General features: G+C 36.5%; 1 protein-coding gene and 20 non-coding genes across 23 annotated transcripts in view; 9 read left to right on the forward strand and 12 right to left on the reverse strand.

Moving 5' to 3' along the window:
- The first annotated feature begins 432 nt into the window (after window positions 1-432).
- LOC148416966 (small nucleolar RNA U3) lies at window positions 433-647 on the forward strand. Its single transcript, XR_015867094.1, has one exon. It is a non-coding gene; the product is annotated as a small nucleolar RNA U3 (small nucleolar RNA).
- A 527-nt stretch (window positions 648-1,174) lies between these two features.
- On the reverse strand, window positions 1,175-1,288 carry LOC148416967 (U5 spliceosomal RNA). Its single transcript, XR_015867080.1, has one exon. It is a non-coding gene; the product is annotated as a U5 spliceosomal RNA (small nuclear RNA).
- Window positions 1,289-2,203: 915 nt separating this feature from the next.
- LOC148416968 (U5 spliceosomal RNA) lies at window positions 2,204-2,316 on the reverse strand. Its single transcript, XR_015867086.1, has one exon. It is a non-coding gene; the product is annotated as a U5 spliceosomal RNA (small nuclear RNA).
- Window positions 2,317-3,388: 1,072 nt separating this feature from the next.
- Window positions 3,389-3,601, forward strand: LOC148416969 (small nucleolar RNA U3). Its single transcript, XR_015867100.1, has one exon. It is a non-coding gene; the product is annotated as a small nucleolar RNA U3 (small nucleolar RNA).
- Window positions 3,602-4,183: 582 nt separating this feature from the next.
- On the reverse strand, window positions 4,184-4,297 carry LOC148416970 (U5 spliceosomal RNA). Its single transcript, XR_015867081.1, has one exon. It is a non-coding gene; the product is annotated as a U5 spliceosomal RNA (small nuclear RNA).
- A 1,854-nt stretch (window positions 4,298-6,151) lies between these two features.
- On the reverse strand, window positions 6,152-6,264 carry LOC148416971 (U5 spliceosomal RNA). Its single transcript, XR_015867088.1, has one exon. It is a non-coding gene; the product is annotated as a U5 spliceosomal RNA (small nuclear RNA).
- Window positions 6,265-6,685: 421 nt separating this feature from the next.
- Window positions 6,686-6,798, reverse strand: LOC148416972 (U5 spliceosomal RNA). Its single transcript, XR_015867091.1, has one exon. It is a non-coding gene; the product is annotated as a U5 spliceosomal RNA (small nuclear RNA).
- A 420-nt stretch (window positions 6,799-7,218) lies between these two features.
- LOC148416973 (U5 spliceosomal RNA) lies at window positions 7,219-7,331 on the reverse strand. Its single transcript, XR_015867092.1, has one exon. It is a non-coding gene; the product is annotated as a U5 spliceosomal RNA (small nuclear RNA).
- Window positions 7,332-7,753: 422 nt separating this feature from the next.
- On the reverse strand, window positions 7,754-7,865 carry LOC148416974 (U5 spliceosomal RNA). The gene has a single exon (XR_015867093.1). It is a non-coding gene; the product is annotated as a U5 spliceosomal RNA (small nuclear RNA).
- Window positions 7,866-9,122: 1,257 nt separating this feature from the next.
- Window positions 9,123-21,324, forward strand: part of xpr1a (xenotropic and polytropic retrovirus receptor 1a) — a 69,897-nt gene continuing 57,695 nt past the window's right edge. The window contains exon 1 of one of the 3 annotated variants that reach the window (XM_088426359.1): window positions 9,123-9,174. Coding sequence is in view for 2 of the 3 variants with exons in the window: in XM_088426357.1 (XP_088282483.1) it covers window positions 17,375-17,476 (102 nt within the window). In the remaining variant the exon portion in view is untranslated. Of the gene's footprint in view, window positions 9,175-17,367; window positions 17,477-20,232; window positions 20,682-21,324 lie in introns of those variants that run through there. The other 2 variants (XM_088426357.1, XM_088426358.1) reach the window with 2 other exon arrangements.
- LOC148416976 (U5 spliceosomal RNA) lies at window positions 9,607-9,719 on the reverse strand. Its single transcript, XR_015867087.1, has one exon. It is a non-coding gene; the product is annotated as a U5 spliceosomal RNA (small nuclear RNA).
- LOC148416977 (U5 spliceosomal RNA) lies at window positions 11,233-11,346 on the forward strand. Its single transcript, XR_015867089.1, has one exon. It is a non-coding gene; the product is annotated as a U5 spliceosomal RNA (small nuclear RNA).
- Window positions 11,919-12,032, reverse strand: LOC148416978 (U5 spliceosomal RNA). Its single transcript, XR_015867084.1, has one exon. It is a non-coding gene; the product is annotated as a U5 spliceosomal RNA (small nuclear RNA).
- Window positions 13,751-13,963, forward strand: LOC148416979 (small nucleolar RNA U3). Its single transcript, XR_015867098.1, has one exon. It is a non-coding gene; the product is annotated as a small nucleolar RNA U3 (small nucleolar RNA).
- Window positions 14,579-14,692, reverse strand: LOC148416980 (U5 spliceosomal RNA). The gene has a single exon (XR_015867083.1). It is a non-coding gene; the product is annotated as a U5 spliceosomal RNA (small nuclear RNA).
- LOC148416981 (small nucleolar RNA U3) lies at window positions 15,061-15,274 on the forward strand. The gene has a single exon (XR_015867096.1). It is a non-coding gene; the product is annotated as a small nucleolar RNA U3 (small nucleolar RNA).
- Window positions 15,857-15,970, reverse strand: LOC148416982 (U5 spliceosomal RNA). The gene has a single exon (XR_015867085.1). It is a non-coding gene; the product is annotated as a U5 spliceosomal RNA (small nuclear RNA).
- LOC148416983 (small nucleolar RNA U3) lies at window positions 16,341-16,554 on the forward strand. Its single transcript, XR_015867099.1, has one exon. It is a non-coding gene; the product is annotated as a small nucleolar RNA U3 (small nucleolar RNA).
- LOC148416984 (U5 spliceosomal RNA) lies at window positions 17,167-17,280 on the reverse strand. The gene has a single exon (XR_015867082.1). It is a non-coding gene; the product is annotated as a U5 spliceosomal RNA (small nuclear RNA).
- On the forward strand, window positions 17,651-17,855 carry LOC148416985 (small nucleolar RNA U3). The gene has a single exon (XR_015867097.1). It is a non-coding gene; the product is annotated as a small nucleolar RNA U3 (small nucleolar RNA).
- LOC148416986 (small nucleolar RNA U3) lies at window positions 18,386-18,599 on the forward strand. The gene has a single exon (XR_015867095.1). It is a non-coding gene; the product is annotated as a small nucleolar RNA U3 (small nucleolar RNA).

A 21,324-nucleotide genomic window follows, 5' to 3' on the forward strand; every position in this document is an offset into this window, starting at 1 on the left:
TCTTTATTTTCCGATTTAACTGCCGGAACTTTTAATAGACGCACAGTGGTCTTCTTTCTTTTACGTAACACCCTTAAATTAAAGATTTTTGCCAGGGGACAAGATATAAATAATAATGTAATCTTTAACTTTAATATTCACTGACATTTGGGCCAATGCCAATGGTTGCGCTCCAAAAACACATGATTTTCTTTTAAAACGAATTTTAAAAAAACGCACGTCGCTAAGCATTGTGGGATTTTAAAACTGTTAAACATAATCCGCATCTAAACTATACTAAATCGTCCAAATCGAGTTCATATTGACTTTAGCTTCGTTTTGTTTTTTCAAGTCGCTGTGTGGTAGGTTTGGAGTAAAATACATACAATGCTGCCCCCTGGGTAAAAGTAGTACTTTCACAAGTGACATTCCGACTTCGCGCTCTTCAACATCAAGACTATACTTTCAGGGATCATTTCTATAGTTTTTAACTTGAGAAATGTTTTTCTAAAGTGATTGGTCTCGCTAACTACGATGACGAGTGGCGATATTTCTTCCTGAGCGTGAAGCTAGCTGAGAATAATGACTTTGACATATGTTCTCAACTATTGATGAACGTTCAGTTCTTCATCTTGGAGCACAGAGGGAAGGAATATGTTCAGAGTAGTCAGTGAAATCTGTTAAAATCATTTCCGATCTAGTACTGGCTTGACTATATTAATGTTTTGACTATAATATATCAACAGCCATGTTGACCATACTAAGCATGAATGGGTACTGATATTTTAACCTGATGAAGACTGTTTGCACTATTTGCAATTGGCATTGTTCGTAGTTATGGACATGGTCGCCTCCTCCCATGTAAAATAATAAAACTAGACCTATGAATACAAGTTTGCAAGTTTATAAAAAATTGATTTGTTCCCTTTAATACTACAGTTCTGTCAAAACAGGTGTGTCTTTCTTGCTTTTTCATTTTTGCTGGCGGTTTCAGTCAAATGGGTCAAGTGATGGTCTTGACCACGTCTCAGTTTTAGCGCCTTGGCTAATAGTATGGAGTATTCTAAATATATATTCTAAATAGTATTCTAAAGTCTGTTTTTGTCGAATTGACGGAATGAAATTATTTAAACTGCAATTTAAAAAATTTCATGAATTGGTTAATTTCATTCTTTTTTGTCTTCACATATTAGGAAGCTCCGTTTTCACGGAGCATCAAAAAATTGAGATAAACTCTTGTTGTTCCTCCCCACGGAAATCTTTAGTAAAAGGCGAAAGATTTATACGATATGAAGAGAAACAAGAGTGAACTGCTGACCAATTGCTGAAACGAGCTTTGCCATTGCGTGCCTTACCATCCTAACAGACGGTTTCAGTCACCCTTTCGGTGACGTCACATTTATGCGAAAATTCTGAGTTAGCCCTGCCCCTTAATGTTTCGTTGGCTTGCCCCCTACTGGCGAAAGGCAAGGAGTAAACGTTAGCTTTGAAATTTTGATACGCGCACTTAACAGTAAAACTCGTGATTTTTTGTTTGTTTGTTTTAGTTGGGTAATGATGACTTTGTTAGTGATTGGGTTAGTGATTCGGCAGTTCTGAGCAATTGTGTCATGGTTTGGAAGATGTGCTTGCAAAGCAATTTTTGGCCATGATGTGGGGATGGCATGGTGCTCACATTTGAACTTGTTGCGTATGTTGTAGGTATTTTGTTTAATGTTCTGTTTAACATAAGTTTTGTAAGCTTCAACTTGTTCTGGTTTGTACTGCTGCATTCATCTCTCCTGCAGTAGACACTCATAAGAGGAAGTGTTTTGGGCAAATTGGGGGATCCTCTTTGAGGTTAAAAATGTATTGTACTGCATTGCATTACTCTCATTTGTAAATTATAAGTATCAGCCTTTTCAAATCGTAACATACCATTTTAACAGACAGTTTCACAGTCAAATGTTATCAACTGTTCTAATGTAAGGTTACGTTGGTGTTGGCGAAAAGCAGTAATGCACTAAATACACATTTTTATAATTATTAATTAAGATGTGTACTGTATTATTCCTTCATCATTTCTGGGGTGGACCTTTTATCTTACGCTGTTTAAAATTCAGATCCATTCATTTTTTTAAATGTTTAGTCACTAAAATTGCTGCCTTGTTGTAATTCCTGTCACCTGTCCAATTATTTGATTATATGGGGTGCTTTTCCTCAAATTTGTCTTTACAGTAGAACAAGCTCTGCTTTTGTAGAGCATCAAAAAATTACAATAAGCTCTTGTTGTTCCTCCCCACGGAAATCTTTAGTAAAAGGCGAAAGATTTATACGTTTTGAAGAGAATCAAGAGTAAATTTCTTAATTAGTGTTAAAATGGCCTATGCCACTGTCTGCCCTACCTTCTTAACTGACGGTTTCACAGTCGAACGTTATCGACTGTTCTACTGTAAGGTCATGACGGTGTTGACGAAAAGCACTCACACACGAAATACACATTTTTATGATTATTGATTAAGCATACTGTATTATTCATTCATCATTTCTGGGGTGGACCTGTGAAATTGTGAGCACTTTTATCTTACACCATTAAAATTCCAAAACCCAATTTAATGTAGCCCTTTCACAACGTATTCCTAACATGACCCATTCATTTTTTAAAAGGTTTTGTCACTAAAATTGCTGTCTTGTACTTCCTGTTGCATGTCCTCTTAATTGACTATATGGGTTGCTTAATATAGTCATTCCTCAGTATTGTTTTTACAGTAAGTCAAGCTCTGTATTCACAGAGCATCAAAAAATTGCAATCGGCTCTTGTTCTTCCATTCTAAAATTATTTGCTGTTTATTTCTGTCAGTTTACGAAAATCAACTTCATGTTCAAACGGGTTGATGTTATAAAAGTTTACGCAAAGAATGAACTTTTTTTGCCTGACTTAATACAGTTGTCCGTATTCATCACGATTTTTCAGGATGAGTTACACTCTATATTATGTTCTTTTTATTTTATAGTTCCTCACAAATATGTTAGTCGAAATATGTAAACATGTTTCTCGAAGGCCTCAAGATAATGTCTCTTTAATTACAGCTGTATAGAAGAAAAGAACTAACAGTATAAAAGCTGAAAAGAAAACAAGTTCAGAATTCAAATGTGGATTTCAAACCTTCTCGGTTATAGGTTTGAAAGAACAACTTTCATAGAAGTACCTCACAAATTTACAGTTGAAAAATTAATATTTAGAAACTTTTTTTTACTACTACTATTGCTATGATTATTCTTCATTCCTAAAAGTAAAATCAATTTATCAAATTTCCAATTTAAAATTTAAATGGGATTTAAATTGAATGTATGCCTGAACAATATTTGGACCTCTGAGTGAAAATGGTAGTCTTCCAGGTGACTTCCTGTCGTCTTGCATTGTGGCATTAAGACTATACTTTCAGGGATCATTTCTATAGTTCTTGACTGAGAAACGCATGCCTAAAGTGTTTGGTCTTGCCAGCTACGATGATGATTGATGATATTCCTTCTTGAGCATGAAATTTGTAGAAAACCTTGACTTCACTCATGTGTTTTCTGCCGTTGATGAATGTTCATTGCCCTTGTAGAGCATTGATGGAAGGAATATGTTCAGAGTATTATGTACTGTGGAACATGATTATGTTTACTTGTTTAGTTAATCTTGAAGTGCATTTCAAGCATATGATAATTTATTTTTTTGACTGAGCAATTTAATTGTGCAGAGATTATCACGTTCACCTCACAGTTCAGAAACCAACTGCAAAACACTTTACTCCAGCATTCCTATGTGGAGTTTGCTTATTCTTCTTTCTGGGCAATCCAGCTTCCCCCCACTCTCTGAACACATGTATTATAGGTGCGTTAGACGTACTAAATTGACCTTAGGCAATAGTTAGTATCTCTAACTAATGTCTATCTTTAAATGTGAACAAAGTAAACACATGACGGCCCCTACATTTCGTTGGGACATTTGAAAAATAAATAACAATACGCTATTCACCTTGCCTTTACAATGTTTCACACACCAATGCGCACCTCCCGAACGTTTTACAACTTCAATGCGTGTGTTATGTTTTTGTCGAATTGACGGAATGAATATATTTAAACTGCAATTTAAACAACGATTAATTAATACTTCAGCACACGTTAAGGGTTTCATGAATTGGTTAATTTCATTCATTTTTGTCTTCACGTATTAGGAAGCTCCGTTTTCACGGAGCATCAAAAAATTGAGATAAACTCTTGTTGTTCCTCCCCACGGAAATCTTTAGTAAAAGGCGAAAGATTTATACGATATGAAGAGAAACAAGAGTGAACTGCTGACCAACTGCTGAAACGAGCTTTGCCATTGCGTGCCTTACCATCCTAACAGACGGTTTCAGTCACCCTTTCGGTGACGTCACATTTATGCGAAAATTCTGAGTTAGCCTTGCCCCTTAATGTTTCGTTGGCTTGCCCCCTACTGGCGAAAGGCAAGGAGTAAACGTTAGCTTTGAAATTTTGATATGCGCACTTAACAGTAAAACTCGTGATTTTTTGTTTGTTTGTTTTAGTTGGGTAATGATGACTTTGTTAGTGATTGGGTTAGTGATTCGGCAGTTCTGAGCAATTGTGTCATGGTTTGGAAGATGTGCTTGCAAAGCAATTTTTGGCCATGATGTGGGGATGGCATGGTGCTCACATTTGAACTTGTTGCGTATGTTGTAGGTATTTTGTTTAATGTTCTGTTTAACATAAGTTTTGTAAGCTTCAACTTGTTCTGGTTTGTACTGCTGCATTCATCTCTCCTGCAGTAGACACTCATAAGAGGAAGTGTTTTGGGCAAATTGGGGGATCCTCTTTGAGGTTAAAAATCTATTGTACTGCATTGCATTACTCTCATTTGTAAATTATAAGTATCAGCCTTTTCAAATCGTAACTTACCATTTTAACAGACAGTTTCACAGTCAAATGTTATCAACTGTTCTACTGTAAGGTTACGTTGGTGTTGGCGAAAAGCAGTCATGCACTAAATACACATTTTTATAATTATTAATTAAGATGTTTACTGTATTATTCCTTCATCATTTCTGGGGTGGACCTGTGAATTTGTGAGCACTTTTATCTTACACTGTTTAAAATCCAGAGTCAAATGTAATGGGCCTTTCACAACCTATTCCTAACCTGATCCATTCATTTTTTTAAAGGTTTAGTCAGTATAATTGCTGCCTTGTTGTAATTCCTGTCACCTGTCCCGTTATTTGATTATATGGGATGCTTTTCCTCAAATTTGTCTTTACAGTAGAACAAGCTCTGCTTTTGTAGAGCAACAAAAAATGCAAAAAGCTGTTGTTGTTCCTCCACACGGAAAAGATTTATACGTTATGAAGAGAATCAAGAGTAAATTCCTTAATTAGTGTTGAAATGGGCTATGCCACTGCCTGCCCTACCTTCTTAACAGACGGTTTAACAGTCACGTTCGACTGTTAAACTGTTAGACTGTTATCGACTGTTCTACTGTACGGTGTTGACGAAAAGCACTCACACACGAAATACACATTTTTATGATTATTGATTAAGTATACTGTATTATTCATTCATCATTTCTGAGGTGGACCTGTGAAATTGTGAGCACTTTTATCTTACACCATTAGAAATCCAAAACCTAATCTAATGTAGCTCTTTCACAATGCATTCCTAATATGAGGCAGTCAGTTTTTAAAGGTTTGTCACTAAAATTGCTGCCTTGTTGTACTTCCTGTTGCATGTCCTGTTATTTAATTATATGGGATATAATTATATGGGATTTAATTATATGTCCTGTTAATTGCTTATTATAGTTGTTCTTCAATTTCGCCAACGGTGTTGGCTAAACGCACTCACGCACTAAATCCACATTTTTATAATTATTGATATAATTATAATTATTGATTAAGCGGTGTACTGTATTATTCATTCATCATTTTTGAGGTGGACCTGTGAAATTGTGAGCACTTTTATCTTGCACCATTAAAATTCCAAAACCCAATCTAATGTAGCCCTTTCACAACGTATTCCTAACATGAGCCATTCATTTTTTATAAGGTTTTGTCACTAAAATTGCTGTCTTGTACTTCCTGTTGCATGTCCTGTTAATTGACTATATGGGGTGCATATTATAGTTGTTCAGTTTTGTCTTTACAGTAAGTCAAGCTCTGTATTCACAGAGCATCAAAAAATTGCAATAGGCTCTTGTTGTTCCTCCCCACGGAAATCTTTAGTAAAAGGCGAAAGATTTATGCGTCATGAAGAGAATCAAGAGTAAAGTACTTAATTGGAGTTGAAATGGGCAATGCCATTGCCTTCCCTACCTTCTTAACAGATGGTTTCACAGTTGAACGTTATCAATTGTTCTACTGTAAGGTCACAACAGTGTTGGCTGAACGCACTCACGCACTAAATCCACATTTTTATAATTTTTGATCAAGCGGTGTACTGTATTATTCATTCATCATTCCTGGGGTGGACCTGTGAAATTGTGAGCACTTTTATCTTACACCATTAAAATTCCAAAACCCAATCTAATGTAGCCCTTTCACAACGTATTCCTAACATGAGCCATTCATTTTTTATAAGGTTTTGTCACTAAAATTGCTGTCTTGTACTTCCTGTTGCATGTTCTGTTAATTGATTATATGGGGTGCGTATTATAGTTGTTGTTCAGTTTTGTCTTTACAGTAAGTCAGGCTCTGTACTCACAGAGCATCAAAAAATTGCAATAGGCTCTTGTTGTTCCTCCCCACGGAAATCTTTAGTAAAAGGCGAAAGATTTATACGTATTGAAGAGAATCAAGAGTGAAGTACTGAATTGGAGTTGAAATGGGCTATGCCATTGCCTGCCCTACCTTCTTAACAGGCGGTTTCACAGTCGAATGTTATCAACCGTTCTTCTGAAAGGTCACAAGGGTGTTGACGAAAAGCACTCACACACTAAATGCACATTTTTTGATTATTGATTAAGCAGTGTACTATATTATTCATTCATCATTTCTGGGGTGGACCTGTGAAATTGTGAGCACTTTTATCTTACACCATTAAAATTCCAAAACCCAATCTAATGTAGCCCTTTCACAACGTATTCCTAACATGAGCCATTCATTTTTTATAAGGTTTTGTCACTAAAATTGCTGTCTTGTACTTCCTGTTGCATGTTCTGTTAATTGATTATATGGGGTGCGTATTATAGTTGGTGTTCAGTTTTGTCTTTACAGTAAGTCAGGCTCTGTACTCACAGAGCATCAAAAAATTGCAATAGGCTCTTGTTGTTCCTCCCCACGGAAATCTTTAGTAAAAGGCGAAAGATTTATACGTATTGAAGAGAATCAAGAGTGAAGTACTGAATTGGAGTTGAAATGGGCTATGCCATTGCCTGCCCTACCTTCTTAACAGGCGGTTTCACAGTCGAATGTTATCAACCGTTCTTCTGAAAGGTCACAACGGTGTTGACGAAAAGCACTCACACACTAAATGCACATTTTTTGATTATTGATTAAGCAGTGTACTATATTATTCATTCATCAATTCTGGGGTGGACCTGTGAAATTGTGAGCACTTTTATCTTACACCATTAAAAATCCAAAAACCTAATCTAATGTAGCCCTTTACAATGTATTCCTAACATGAGCCATTCATTTTTTAAAAGGTTTTGTCACCAAAATTGCTGTCTTGTTGTACTTCCTGTTGCATGTCCTGTTTTTTAATAACATGGAATGCTTTTATAGTCATTATTTGGTTTTGTTTTTACAGTAAATCAAGCTCTGTGTCCACAGAGCATCAAAAATTGCAATAGGCTCTTGTTGTTCCTCCCCACGGAAATCTTTAGTAAAAGGCGAAAGATTTATACGTAATGAAGAGAATCAAGAGTAATGTACCTGATTGGAATTGAAACGGACTATGCCATTGCCTGCTCTACCTTCTTAACAGATGGTTTCACAGTCAACTCTTCTTTTGTGACCTAACCATTGGAGGCGTGGCTCAATGTGGGGGGGAGGCTGAATGCTTGATTCCGCCCACTGTAGGTTTTTCATTGTTTAACTCAGGGGTGGCCAAGTTCGGTGGTACCCCTGGTAACTATTCACTTGGTTGTCATAATGATGTACATTGATTTTTGTGCCTGTTTCATGAAGTTTCTTTTCAATTATGTAAACATCATAATGTGTTGGGGAAAGGTTCATTAAAGAGACAATGTGTAATATTTGGACTATTATTCATTTTGAAAACCCACAAATACAAATATACGAATATCAAAAAGGTTTACCTAAATTTGTTCTTGCTACCAACATATATTTTTACATATTTGTAGATCGAGTCATTACTATTTATATTACGGGGGGCGAAGGAGGAAAATGATTTAAAATCAATCTATTTAAAATCACATTTTGAATGTTGGCTTTTGTCTTGCGTGCAGCTTAGCGAGTTTCTGGTTTGTATGTCAATCAGAAATAAAGACGTGAAAAAATGGAAATAGATTTGGAATAGATAGGTTTGTTTGCTGTCAGAGAAATCTCAGAAAAGAAGACTAGGACAAGCCTAGCTGCTTAAACAGCAAAAAGAGTAACTCAGACCAGCCAAGATTGACTTTTCTACGCCGGCGCAGGGAAAAAAGCTTGAGCAAATGTAACTCGTGGGTCTTCCAACGCCAGTTTTTTCCACTTGCCCAGCCGTTCCCCCCGGCTTTTATTGAATAGAAGCATAGCAGATTACAAGACACAACAAAAGAGCCAGCCGGGCGCCACCGGCAGCTGGGCCAAGGTCCCGGCTCACACTTTCGTGCGTCAACAGTTCTATCTAAGGACAGGGTCAAGATGAACTAGGATTGCATAAATGGGTAACAATGAACTAAGAACATAATGATAACAACCTAATATATGATTCCCTTCACATTTGCCAATCATAAATACTGTAAAAGAAGAAGGAGAAGGAGGCGCGGGGGGAAAGATGCCTGCTCGCTTCACAAGTTTCATGACTATGCAAGACGATCGGTGATCAGTTTTGGAGTTAGAATGACTAGTTATTGTACATATTTGAATTCACCCACCAAACACAAACTGCCAGCAAATACAATGTGATACAACTAGAATTTACCTTTGCCTGTAGGTTCCCTCTATGGCTGCTTGCATGCATTGTGTTGTTTCCTCATCTACCTGGAATGTTGTCCTCCATTCTACTTGACTGGTAAGATGTTGTGTTTTCATTTTATCTATGCCAGTGTTGTGTTTTGTGTGTTCCGCGCTATTATGCCGTGAAACCAATGGAGATTCCTATTTATATTTGGTGACTCTCACTCGCTTGGAGCATGCTTCCAATGCATGGATCTCTGTGATGCCGTAGTGCGCGTGCTGCATTCATGTAACACCAATATTGTGCAACTCAAAATAATCCGCAACGGTCTCTAACCCTTTAACACGACACAGCAGCCACTTTCGCCTGATAGTCTTAACAGGTAAAATGCCCCAAAACGTCTGCAATAGCTACTGCTTAAACATCACCATTGATTTCTCCAAAATTCTTAATTGTTTTGCCTAATTAAGATTTGAGAATAAAAATTAAATATGTGCGTATCATAGTGAGTAGTTCACATTTGATTTTGTTTTTACAGAACTAGAAGCTCCACTTCAGTAGAGCACCAAAAATTGCGGGTAGACTCTTACTACTCCTCCCCACGGAAATCTTTAGTAAAAGGCGAAAGATTTATACGTTATGAAGAGAAACAAGAGTAATTTGACCTGTTCACTTTGATACGGGCTATGCCTTTGCTTGCCCTACCATCTTAACAAATGGTTTCACAGTCAAGCATTCTATGTGTCCTAACCATTTGAGGTGTGTCTCAATGTGGGGTGGAGGCTAAACATTTATTTCCGCCCACTGCAGGTTGATTTATTTTCTTTGTTAAACTATTCCCATAGTGGCTTTTATGATATGCACCATTCTCATGTGATATCACAGTTATTATTTTTAACACTTTTTTGAACATTAAAAATTACATTAAAAATTCCAACCCAAAAACCAACTAATCTAGGCCAGGGGTCGGCAAACTTTAACATTTAAAAGAGCCGTTTGACCTGGATTCCACGGTTAAGACAACACTGGGAGCCGCAAACACTTTATTACATCTAAAATGTAAAAGATGTTAATAATATATTTTAGTTATTCACAATGATTGGTATTGATTAATATTCTGTAACACTAATATACAGTACATTTGACCCCCGGGGTACGACATCCCTGCATTGCGTTTTTTTTTTCCCTGCAACGTTTTTTTTGTCCCCTCTTCACAGTATTTTTCTGCCTTAACCTCATAAATAACTGTCATGACCCTAGGGTTTGGGTGTATTTGTGTCTTTTTATCTCCATCTTCAGACGTTTTTAGGTTAGTGCTCTTATTTTCTGGTTCCCATCAAACTGCCTGCGCATTACTCAGATACTGGTCTGCTATTGGTCGGTGTCACTGTCAAAATGGTAGCATGCTACGGACTGGATCCTGACTGAGTGCTTAAAACCACTATTTATTGTGCATTTTATTGCTTAATTCAAACTTGAATGGGTGAGCCATGGGTTTCAAGATTGCTAATGATGTTAAAGAGAGACGTAAGAAGATGATTTATATGGAAATGAAGCTGGAGATAATCAAGAAATACGAAGAAGGCTAAGGTAGCCTAGCCTAGGCGAGTTCTCACTAGGAAATATGGCCATAACAAGCTTGTCACATAAAGGTAAATAAATCGTTTATGTATTTTTTATTTATGATGTTTTTAATTATATACATGTATATTATATATACAGAGCACTTACTATACTGTTTTGATACTATTTTTTAATATTTAGATACATTTTTGATGTTTTTACCTGCATTAGCGAATAAACATTCGGATTTGGATTGCCCCCCATACAGCGAATTTGTGTTACGATCCTATACCATTAACCTCATAAACGGGAGGGGGGGGGGGTGGGGGGGCGGCACTGTGTGTGTGTATATATATATATATATATATATATATATATATATATATATATATATATATATATATATATATATATATATATATATATATATATATATATATATATATATATATATATATATATATATATATATATATATATATATATATATATGAGTAGCTTGATTGAGTAACTTTGATTTACAGAAAAAAAACAAACCTAGCTGTGAGACCATCTGTTAAAAGTGTTGGGCAAGGAATAAAATACCCCGGTCCTCCTGTATTCTGCAGTGCACTCTTGTTTCTACTCATATCGAATAAATCTTTCGCCTTTTACTAAAGATTTCCGTGGGGAGGAACAACAAGAGTATATTTCGATTTTTGAATGCCCTGCGTTAGCGGAGCTTATATAACTGTTAAGAAAACTATATGGAAAGCTTGCCACTTTAAGAGGTTACATTTATACATGTATAATTATTATAAATATTAATTATGTACATCTTATATTACGGGCACATACATTATACGCGTATAATTTACATGTACAATATTGTGTTGATATTGTCTTTATTTTGTGTCATCAAATACTGACACCTGCTGGACGTTAAAAATCCCTGCATGCAACCCACTTGACAAACTGACACTGATAGTTTGCAATAATATCTTTCAAGTTATTGTACTCATTCATAAAGTCATATTCATAATGTATTGTTCAATATCTTTAAATGTTAACAAACTAAAGTCATGATGGCCCCTTCAATTCGTAGGGACATTTGAAAACTAAGGAAATAACAATCAATATTCACTTTGCCTTTGAAACATTTCACATATATAAGTGCATCTCCCGATCGGATGTGTGTGTTTCTTCTAAATGTTTTAAGACTAAATACACGTCTAACTTAACATTGTGTAAAGTTGAACAAAGTTCTCGGTTATGTTCTTCGGATTCTAGATTTGATTTGTTTTCACAGTTTGGGAAGCTCCGCTTTCGCAGAGCATCAAAAAATTGAGATAGACTCTTGTTGTTCCTCCCCACGGAAATCTTTAGTAAAAGGCGAAAGATTTATGCGATCTGAAGAGAAACAAGAGTGAACTGTCGAACTTCAGTAGGACCGGGCTCTTTTAGTGCTTGCACTACTCTTTTAACAGATGGTGTCACAGTCGAGCGTGCTAGCGATTCATTTTTTTGTGTGAATCAAAGTCATTTCAATATACACATATAATGTCGCAATGCTTTTTTATGTCTCAAACTGCATGAAGCGAATTTAAACCTTCATTTAAAACGTTTTTGGCCTGAAGAATTGTGGATACGTATCGTGTGCGGGCCAATCATCTCGCACGGATTCATAAGTGAATGCATTAACAACGCCCCATAGCGGCTGAAGCCAGAGGGCAGCCCTTTTACGTTGCCACCGACATTCTCATATTGAGTTTATTTTTCGTAGGATTGTTTTTATGTCGAGATCCCGGCATGGAGCAACGAGAGCCCCTCAAAAAATCACACACTTTAGTTTCAGAGTATATCAATATCAATCATTGTGATTCGCGAATATGTTTGCATTCTGCGACAATTATTCCTAATTGGCATTGCTTACGTTTCATTTGTGATGGATCTACCATTATGCAGACCAGTCTGAATAAGTCAGAAACATGCCTCAAATCGGAGAAAAATAACAATCTTGCTTCTGAAATTAAATCTACTGAAAGCACCTTACAGACTCATTACTGAAGTACATCTCGTCACTAAATAATTTGTCATTTTTGCCGATGACGGTGGATAAATGATGTGAAAACACGTGTCAAAAAGTCCATGCGTTCAAGTGAGACAGTAGTTGGCAACGTAAAATGTCCGTTGGCGGATTCACTTCCTTTCGCAGCGAGTTCACGGAAATGTGAATCCACTCAAAAATCCGCGTCGTCGTGGACGAATCGCATGATGACGCCAGAAAGACGCGTTTTCCACACAGCGTCATCTACAGATTGGGCGATCATATTGATAGAAGAACGAATACCGAGTGATTATTTTTACGTTTATCAAAACTACCCTATTACCACCAAACGCAATGCTGAGTTACTGGAAAGAATAGCAAATGTAATAAAATAATAGTCAGTGTTGCTTCAAGCTAAGGGTTAGGGTTAGCATTTGCTGCTATATTTTTTCACAGTTAACTATATAATTGGGCAGCATCAACATATTGAATTCTTCCATTCTAAAATTATTTGCTGTTTATTTCTGTCAGTTTACGAAAATCAACTTCATGTTCAAACGGGTTGATGTTATAAAAGTTTACGCAAAGAATGAACTTTTTTTGCCTGACTTAATACAGTTGTCCGTATTCATCACGATTTTTCAGGATGAGTTACACTCTATATTATGTTCTTTTTATTTTATAGTTCCTCACAAATATGTTAGTCGAAATATGTAAACATGTTTCTCGAAGGCCTCAAGATAATGTCTCTTTAATTACAGCTGTATAGAAGAAAAGAACTAACAGTATAAAAGCTGAAAAGAAAACAAGTTCAGAATTCAAATGTGGATTTCAAACCTTCTCGGTTATAGGTTTGAAAGAACAACTTTCATAGAAGTACCTCACAAATTTACAGTTGAAAAATTAATATTTAGAAACTTTTTTTTACTACTACTATTGCTATGATTATTCTTCATTCCTAAAAGTAAAATCAATTTATCAAATTTCCAACTTAAAATTTAAATGGGATTTAAATTGAATGTATGCCTGAACAATATTTGGACCTCTGAGTGAAAATGGTAGTCTTCCAGGTGACTTCCTGTCGTCTTGCATTGTGGCATTAAGACTATACTTTCAGGGATCATTTCTATAGTTCTTGACTGAGAAACGCATGCCTAAAGTGTTTGGTCTTGCCAGCTACGATGATGATTGATGATATTCCTTCTTGAGCATGAAACTTGCAGAGTACATTGACTTCATTCATGTGTTTTCTGCTGTTGATGAATGTTCATTGCCCTTGTAGAGCATTGATGGAAGGAATATGTTCAGAGTAGCATGTACTGTGGAACATGATAATGTTTACTTGTTTTGTTTAGTTAATCTTGAACTGCATTTTAAGTATATGATAATTTATTTTTTTGACTGAGCAATTTAATTGTGCAGAGATTATCACGTTCACCTGACAGTTCAGAAACCAACTGCAAAACACTTTACTCCAGCATCCCTATCTGGAGTTTGCTTATTCTTCTTTCTGGGCAATCCAGCTTCCCCCCACTCTCTGAACACATGTATTATAGGTGCGTTAGAAGTACTAAATTGACCTTAGGCAATAGTTAGTATCTCTAACTAATGTCTATCTTTAAATGTGAACAAACTAAACTCACATGATGGCCCCTACATTTCGTTGGGACATTTGAAAAATAAAGAAATAACAATATGCTATTCACCTTGCCTTTACAATGTTTCACACACCAATGCGCACCTCCCGAACGTTTTACAACTTCAATGCGTGTGTTATGTTTATGTAGCACATGTATGTAGCAATCTCGCACAGCACGATTTTTCATCCTTTGAATTGAGTAGCACCTATTTCATGAGATGCTTTGAACTAAGTAGCACCTACTTCATGAGATGCTTTCTAATGTTTGTAATTTTCTTTATCTTTCGTGAAGCCCCGTTTTCGCAGGGCATTAAAAAATTGAGATAGACTCTTGTTGTTCCTCCCCACGGAAATCTTTAGTAAAAGGCGAAAGATTTATACGATATGAAGAGAAACAAGAGTGAACTGACAAACATAAGTAAGGCCGGGCTATTTTACTGCTTGCTCTACTCTTTTAACAGATGGTGTCACAGTCGAACGCGTTCGCTACTTATTTTAATGTCTCTGTGTGCTCTGCAATTGGCTGGCGAGCAGTTCAGGGTGTCCCCTGCTTGCTGCCTGGTCAGCTAGGATAGGCACCAGCAAGCCGGCATCACTTGTGAGTATGACTAGAAAATGGATGGACTGTTTTGTCGGTTTTTGTGAATCAAACCCCTGATCGTTATCTTGTAAGCCCAGTCACATCTTCTTTTCAATCCTTGGCAAAAGTAGGACCTCTGAGTGAAAATGGTAGTCTTCTAGGTGACTTCCTGTCATTGTGCATTGTGGTGTTAAGACTATACTTTCAGGGATCATTTCTATAGTTCTTGACTTGAGAAATGCATTTCTTAAGTGTTTGTTCTTGCCAGCTACGATGATGATTGGCGATATTCCTTCTTGAGCATGAAACTTGCAGAGAACATTGACTTCATTCATGTGTTTTCTGTCCTTGATGATTGTTCATTGCCCTTGTAGAGCATTGATGGAAGGAATATGTTCAGAGTAGTATGTACTGTGGAACATGAAATCGTTAACTTACTGTGTTTAATTAATCTTGAACTGTATTTTAAGCATTCCTTAATTTATTATTTTGAATGAGCCATTTAGTTGTGCAGAGATTATCACGTTCACCTCACAGTTTAGAAACCAATTGCAAAACACTACACTCCAGCATTCCTATGTGGAGTTTGCTTATTCTTCTTTCTGGGCATTCCAGCTTCCCTCCACTCTCTGAACACATGTATTATAGGTGTGTTAGATATACTAAATTGACCTTAGGCAATAATTAGTATCTCTAACTAATGTCCATCTTTAAATGTGAACAAACTAAACTCACATGATGGCCCCTACATTTCATAGGGACATTTGAAAAACAAAGAAATAACAATACACAATTCACCTTGCTTTTACAATGTTTCACATAGCAATGTGCACCTCCCGATCGTTTTACAACTTTAATGCATGTGTTATGTTTATGTAGGACACGTATGTAGCAATATCTTACAGCACAATTTTTCATCCTTTGAACTAAGGAGCACCTCTTTCATAACATGCTTTCTAATGTTTGTAATTTTCTTTACCTTTCAGGAAGCCCCGCTTTCACAGGGCATCAAAAAATTGAGATAGACTCTTGTTGTTCCTCCCCACGGAAATCTTTAGTAAAAGGCGAAAGATTTATATGGTATGAAGAGAAACAAGAGTGAACTGTCAAACCTACGTAGGGCCGGGCTAATTTACTGCTTGCTCTATTCTTTTAACAGATGGTGTCACAGTCGAACGCGTTAGCTACTTATTTTAATGTCTCTGTGTGCTCTGCAATTGGCTGGCGAGCAGTTCAGGGTGTCCCCTGCTTGCTGCCTGAAGTCAGCTAGGATAGGCACCAGCAAGCCGGCATCACTTGTGAGTATGACTAGAAAATGGATGGACTGTTTTGTCTGTTTTTGTAAATCAAATCCCTGATCGTTATCTTGTAAGCCCAGTCACATTTTCTTTTCAATCCTTGGCAAAAGTAGGACCTCTGAGTGAAAATGGTAGTCTTCCAGGTGACTTCCTGTCATTGTGCATTGTGGTGTTAAGACTATACTTTCAGGGATCATTTCTATAGTTCTTGACTTGAGAAATACATTTCTAAAGTGTTTGGTCTTGCCAGCTACGATGATGATTGGCGATATTCCTTCTTGAGCATGAAACTTGCAGAGATCATTGACTTCCCTCATGTGTTTTCTGTCATTGATGAATGTTCATTGTCCTTGTAGAGCATTGATGGATGGAATATTTTCAGAGTAGTATGTACTGTGGATCATGAAATTGTTTACTTGTTGAGTTTAGTTAATCTTGAACTGTATTTTAAGCAGTCAATTTATTTGTTTGACTGAGCCATTTAGATATGCAGAGATTATCACGTTCACCTCACAGTTCAGAAACCAATTGCAAAACACTTCGCTCCAGCATTCCTATGTGGAGTTTGCTTATTCTTTTTTCTGGGCATTCCAGCTTCCCCCCACTCTTTGAACACATGTATTATAGGTGTGTTAGACATACTAAATTGACCTCAGGCAATAGTTAGTATCTCTAACTAATGTCTATCTTTAAATGTGAACAAACTAAACTCACATGATGGCCCCTACATTTCGTTGGGACATTTGAAAAATAAAGAAATAACAATACGCTATTCACCTTGCCTTTACAATGTTTCACACACCAATGCGCACCTCCCGAACGTTTTACAACTTCAATGCGTGTGTTATGTTTATGTAGCACATGTATGTAGCAATCTCGCACAGCACGATTTTTCATCCTTTGAATTAAGTAGCACCTATTTCATGAGATGCTTTGAATTAAGTAGCACCTACTTCATGAGATGCTTTCTATTGTTTGTTATTTTCTTTACCATTCAATAAGCCCCGCTTTCGCAGGGCATTAAAAAATTGAGATAGACTCTTGTTGTTCCTCCCCACGGAAATCTTTAGTAAAAGGCGAAAGATTTATACGATATGAAGAGAAACAAGAGTGAACTGTCAAACCTAGGTAAGGCCGGGCTATTTTACTGCTTGCTCTACTCTTTTAACAGATGGTGTCACAGTCGAACGTGTTAGCTACTTATTTTAATGTCTCTGTGTGCTCTGCAATTGGCTGGCGAGCAGTTCAGGGTGTCCCCTGCTTGCTGCCTGAAGTCAGCTAGGATAGGCACCAGCAAGCCGGCATCACTTGTGAGTATGACTAGAAAATGGATGGACTGTTTTGTCTGTTTTTGTAAATCAAATCCCTGATCGTTATCTTGTAAGCCCAGTCACATTTTCTTTTCAATCCTTGGCAAAAGTAGGACCTCTGAGTGAAAATGGTAGTCTTCCAGGTGACTTCCTGTCATTGTGCATTGTGGTGTTAAGACTATACTTTCAGGGATCATTTCTATAGTTATTTTCTTGAGAAATGCTTTTCTAAAGTGTTTGGTCTTGCCAGCTACGATGATGATTGGCGATATTCCTCCTTGAGCATGAAGCCGGCAGCAATCTGATTTAGATTGTCGGTCATTGATGATTGTTCATTGTTCTAACAGAGCACTGATGGGAGGAATATGTTCAGAGTAGTTATAATTCTACTGTGAAAATATTTATCTTGTTAGACTGAGAATGAGTGTCACTTTAAGTTGAATTTTATCTCCAATTCTAACATTATTGTTAAGTGCAGTGTTAGGTTTCTACATCTTATGTTCCTGACATGTGATATACCATTATTATGCGTAATATATCTTGCCCTACCTACTAATAATTTACATTTTGGTCCCTTTCTTTGGTCCTTTTAATTTGTAAAATAAATCTAAATATAGATGGAGGGAATAGTAAGATAAGCGTAAAATTTGAATTATCTTTCAAAGGTTTTGAACTAAACTAGTGGGCCGGTTGGAGCCCCGAAAACTCCAGGATTGAGTACCACTTTGACCCTTGGTGTCAGCTTGGAAAATGACCGTTAATGCTAAACTTATTTAAATCCTTAAATTTAGTTTGTAGTCTTAGTTCTTTAACAACCATCAGGTGGTTTCAAGTTTTGGCGAAAATTGATACCCTGGGTGAAAATGGTTGTCTTCCAGGTGACCTCGGATCATCACCCTTTGTTGAATTAAGACTATACTTTCAGGGATCATTTCTATAGTTCTTGACTTGAGAAATGTGTTTCTAAGGTGTTTGGTCTTGCCAGCTACGATGAAGATTGATGATATTCCTTCTTGAGCATGAAACTGGCAGAAATCAATGAATTTGGTCATGTGATTTCTGTTATTGATGATTGTTCATTGCTCTAGTAGAGCTCTGATGGAAGGAGTATGTTCAGAGTAGCTAAACCAATAGGTAAAAGAAAATTTGTTAAAGAACAGTGTAAAATTTTGACTGATATGTTAATGTGTGAAAATATTTCTTTGGCTGTTATCTATGGGGATGCCTTAAAGTTGTGTGAGTCATGTGAGTATCTTGAATTTATATGTTTGCTGTCAGGTGACTCTTGGTGTTGTTTACTCACCTGTTTTTATGGTGTTTACTGGAGTAAGTGAAAATGGCTACTTATCCACAGCATCTTTCCACAGTGTCATTGTAATTTATTTGGTGCCTTTTCACCACCAAAAACATATATTTAGTTAAAGTGATTACCCAGGGGCATAAGTACCTAAGACCCTTCTTGGTCCAGCTAGAACCTTCAAGAATAAGGGCTGTAGTGTTGAGTACTGATTGGCTGGTCGAATTTAAGCTCTGTCTTTTAATTGCCCTTGTGTTATTCTTTAATACAATTAGTTTCTTGTAAGCTACAACAAAAGGCCCCCATCTGTTTCATTGTTACAGGAATTTCTCATGGTTTTACCATAGAAATATTCTCAAAACATCTAACATAGGTTTATTTCTTTAAAGTGCAAATATCTGTTTGTCTTCAAACAACTTTTAAAGTAAAACTGTCTTTCTCTGTTTTTGAGCTTATGGCTTTCCTCTACGAATGTTTGCAAAGGTAGCCGAGTTCAGCTTCCGCAGGAAGTTAAGGAGTTAATTTTTCTTAACGTTTTTCAAAATCTAAATCCTCCCAAATCTACAAAGGTAAAGCTTGATCAATCGACTTGCCAAATAATTGCAGGTACACATATCTTTGTTTGTCATAAAGCTACTGAGAAATAGTCATCCTTTTCATTTGGGCAACAGTTTTTCACATAATAGTTTGATCCTACAATTTCCCATGAAATGACTCTTGTGCTACTTTTCCTTATTTTACAGATGGACTTTATTTTGGTTCTTCGTATTTTATACTATAAAAGCATATAAAATGTAAAAAAATATATATATACATAACATTCATATACAATGATGATTCTTTGCACGTCTATAGATTGAAGCAGAAATAACTTTCACTTGAAATGTTTGAGTCGAAAATTGATTTTAAAAAGAATCCCACAATGGAATCGAATCATGAGAAAGTCAGGTTCCCATACCTAATATATATATATATATATATATATATATATATATATATATATATATATATATATATATATATATATATATATATATATATATATATATATATATATATATACATATATATATATATATATATATATATATATATATATATATATATATATATATATATATATATAAAGTGTCTTAATATTTGTCGATAAAGAGCTATTGGTCAGGCAGAATTCATTCATTCATTCAATTGCACATTTGGCCAATTGAAAAAAAGTTGCATTCTTAGCCACGCCCACCAGTACGAGAATGACAGACGATTTACGGCAACCCGGCCAGAAAACCGGAAGTGGGTTTTAAAGGAATTAAAGTAAAGTATAGTAATTAAACTATTTAATAATAATCAGAAAATACGAAACGTTGTATACACGTTGCATACAAAACGTTCTCAAAGAGTAATAACCTGTGCTAGTGGACAAAGCGCAACAGACGGAAGTAGAAGCTAGATGTCCCAAACAGCGGCAGCTTATAGCTCTGTGACGTAAACACGTCACTGATGGCGGACCGCGCACTCGCCCACAAAAACACTCTCGCCGAGGAGGGAAGGAGCAAAGTCACCGAAACGCACTTTCGCAAGCCCGTTGGCCAAACTCTTGCCGGACTGAACGCGATCCTTCCCGGGTTTGGACCGCTAGCAGTAGGACAGTATTTGAGTAGCATGCGGGACGGGACGGGACCGGTTCTGCGAGCAGAAGTGGAGTGAAGCAGGCCGCCTCGGGCTTGACATGCCCGCCGCATGTTGAGCCAGCAAGTTGACGGACATAAAAGTGGCGTCGAGGCGGAGGAGGAGAACCGGGCTCGGATTTAATATCACTTCGTGGAATCTTCCTTCCTTGCAACTATGAAATTCGCCGAGCACCTTTCGTCCCACATCACTCCAGAGTGGCGAAAACAATATCTTCAATATGAGGTAACTTTGATTTTTTTTTTGACGAATGTTATCATGACGGATAACATTTCAGTGTTTTGTGTAAGAGGCAGTTGTCAACCGAAAAAGTATATCATTTGCGCCGCAGAGTTCACTGACTCACAGTTTCTCTTTTGTATTACTGTTGGTTGATAGGATTTCATTCATTTAATAACACGTAAAACTAACAGTTGAATTAACCGCTAACGATGAATGAACGGTCCTAAATATTTTAGCGGCTTTCACTATGAATAATTAATCAGTTATTCGGCTTTTGATTGTTTGCTAAAAATATGAAACATGTCTGAATATAATTGTAAATTGACCGTTATTTTAAAATTACATTCTACATTAATAATTTTTTTTAGGACAATAATCTTTTATACGCTTGAATTTCTTGAACACAAATATTTATTAGAAATTGTTGACTTCTTTATAATCCACCACACGCACACACACACACCCTCTTTTCTTTGTTTGTACTAGACAATATAGATAGATCTAGATTTATTCAAAAAGTGTTTCAATTATTGTAAAAGCTTTTATTTAGTTGATGTGTTTTTTGTTTGTACCCACGTTCTTTGTTGTGTCTTGTATTCTTATTAAGAAGTATTTTCATATACTCACCTTACCTCTGGCCAACTAT

This window comes from Hippichthys cyanospilos, chromosome 10 (genome assembly GCF_059441005.1).
Source record: "Hippichthys cyanospilos isolate Australia breed blue-spotted pipefish chromosome 10, RoL_Hcya_1.0, whole genome shotgun sequence".
Classification (NCBI taxonomy): domain Eukaryota; kingdom Metazoa; phylum Chordata; class Actinopteri; order Syngnathiformes; family Syngnathidae; genus Hippichthys; species Hippichthys cyanospilos.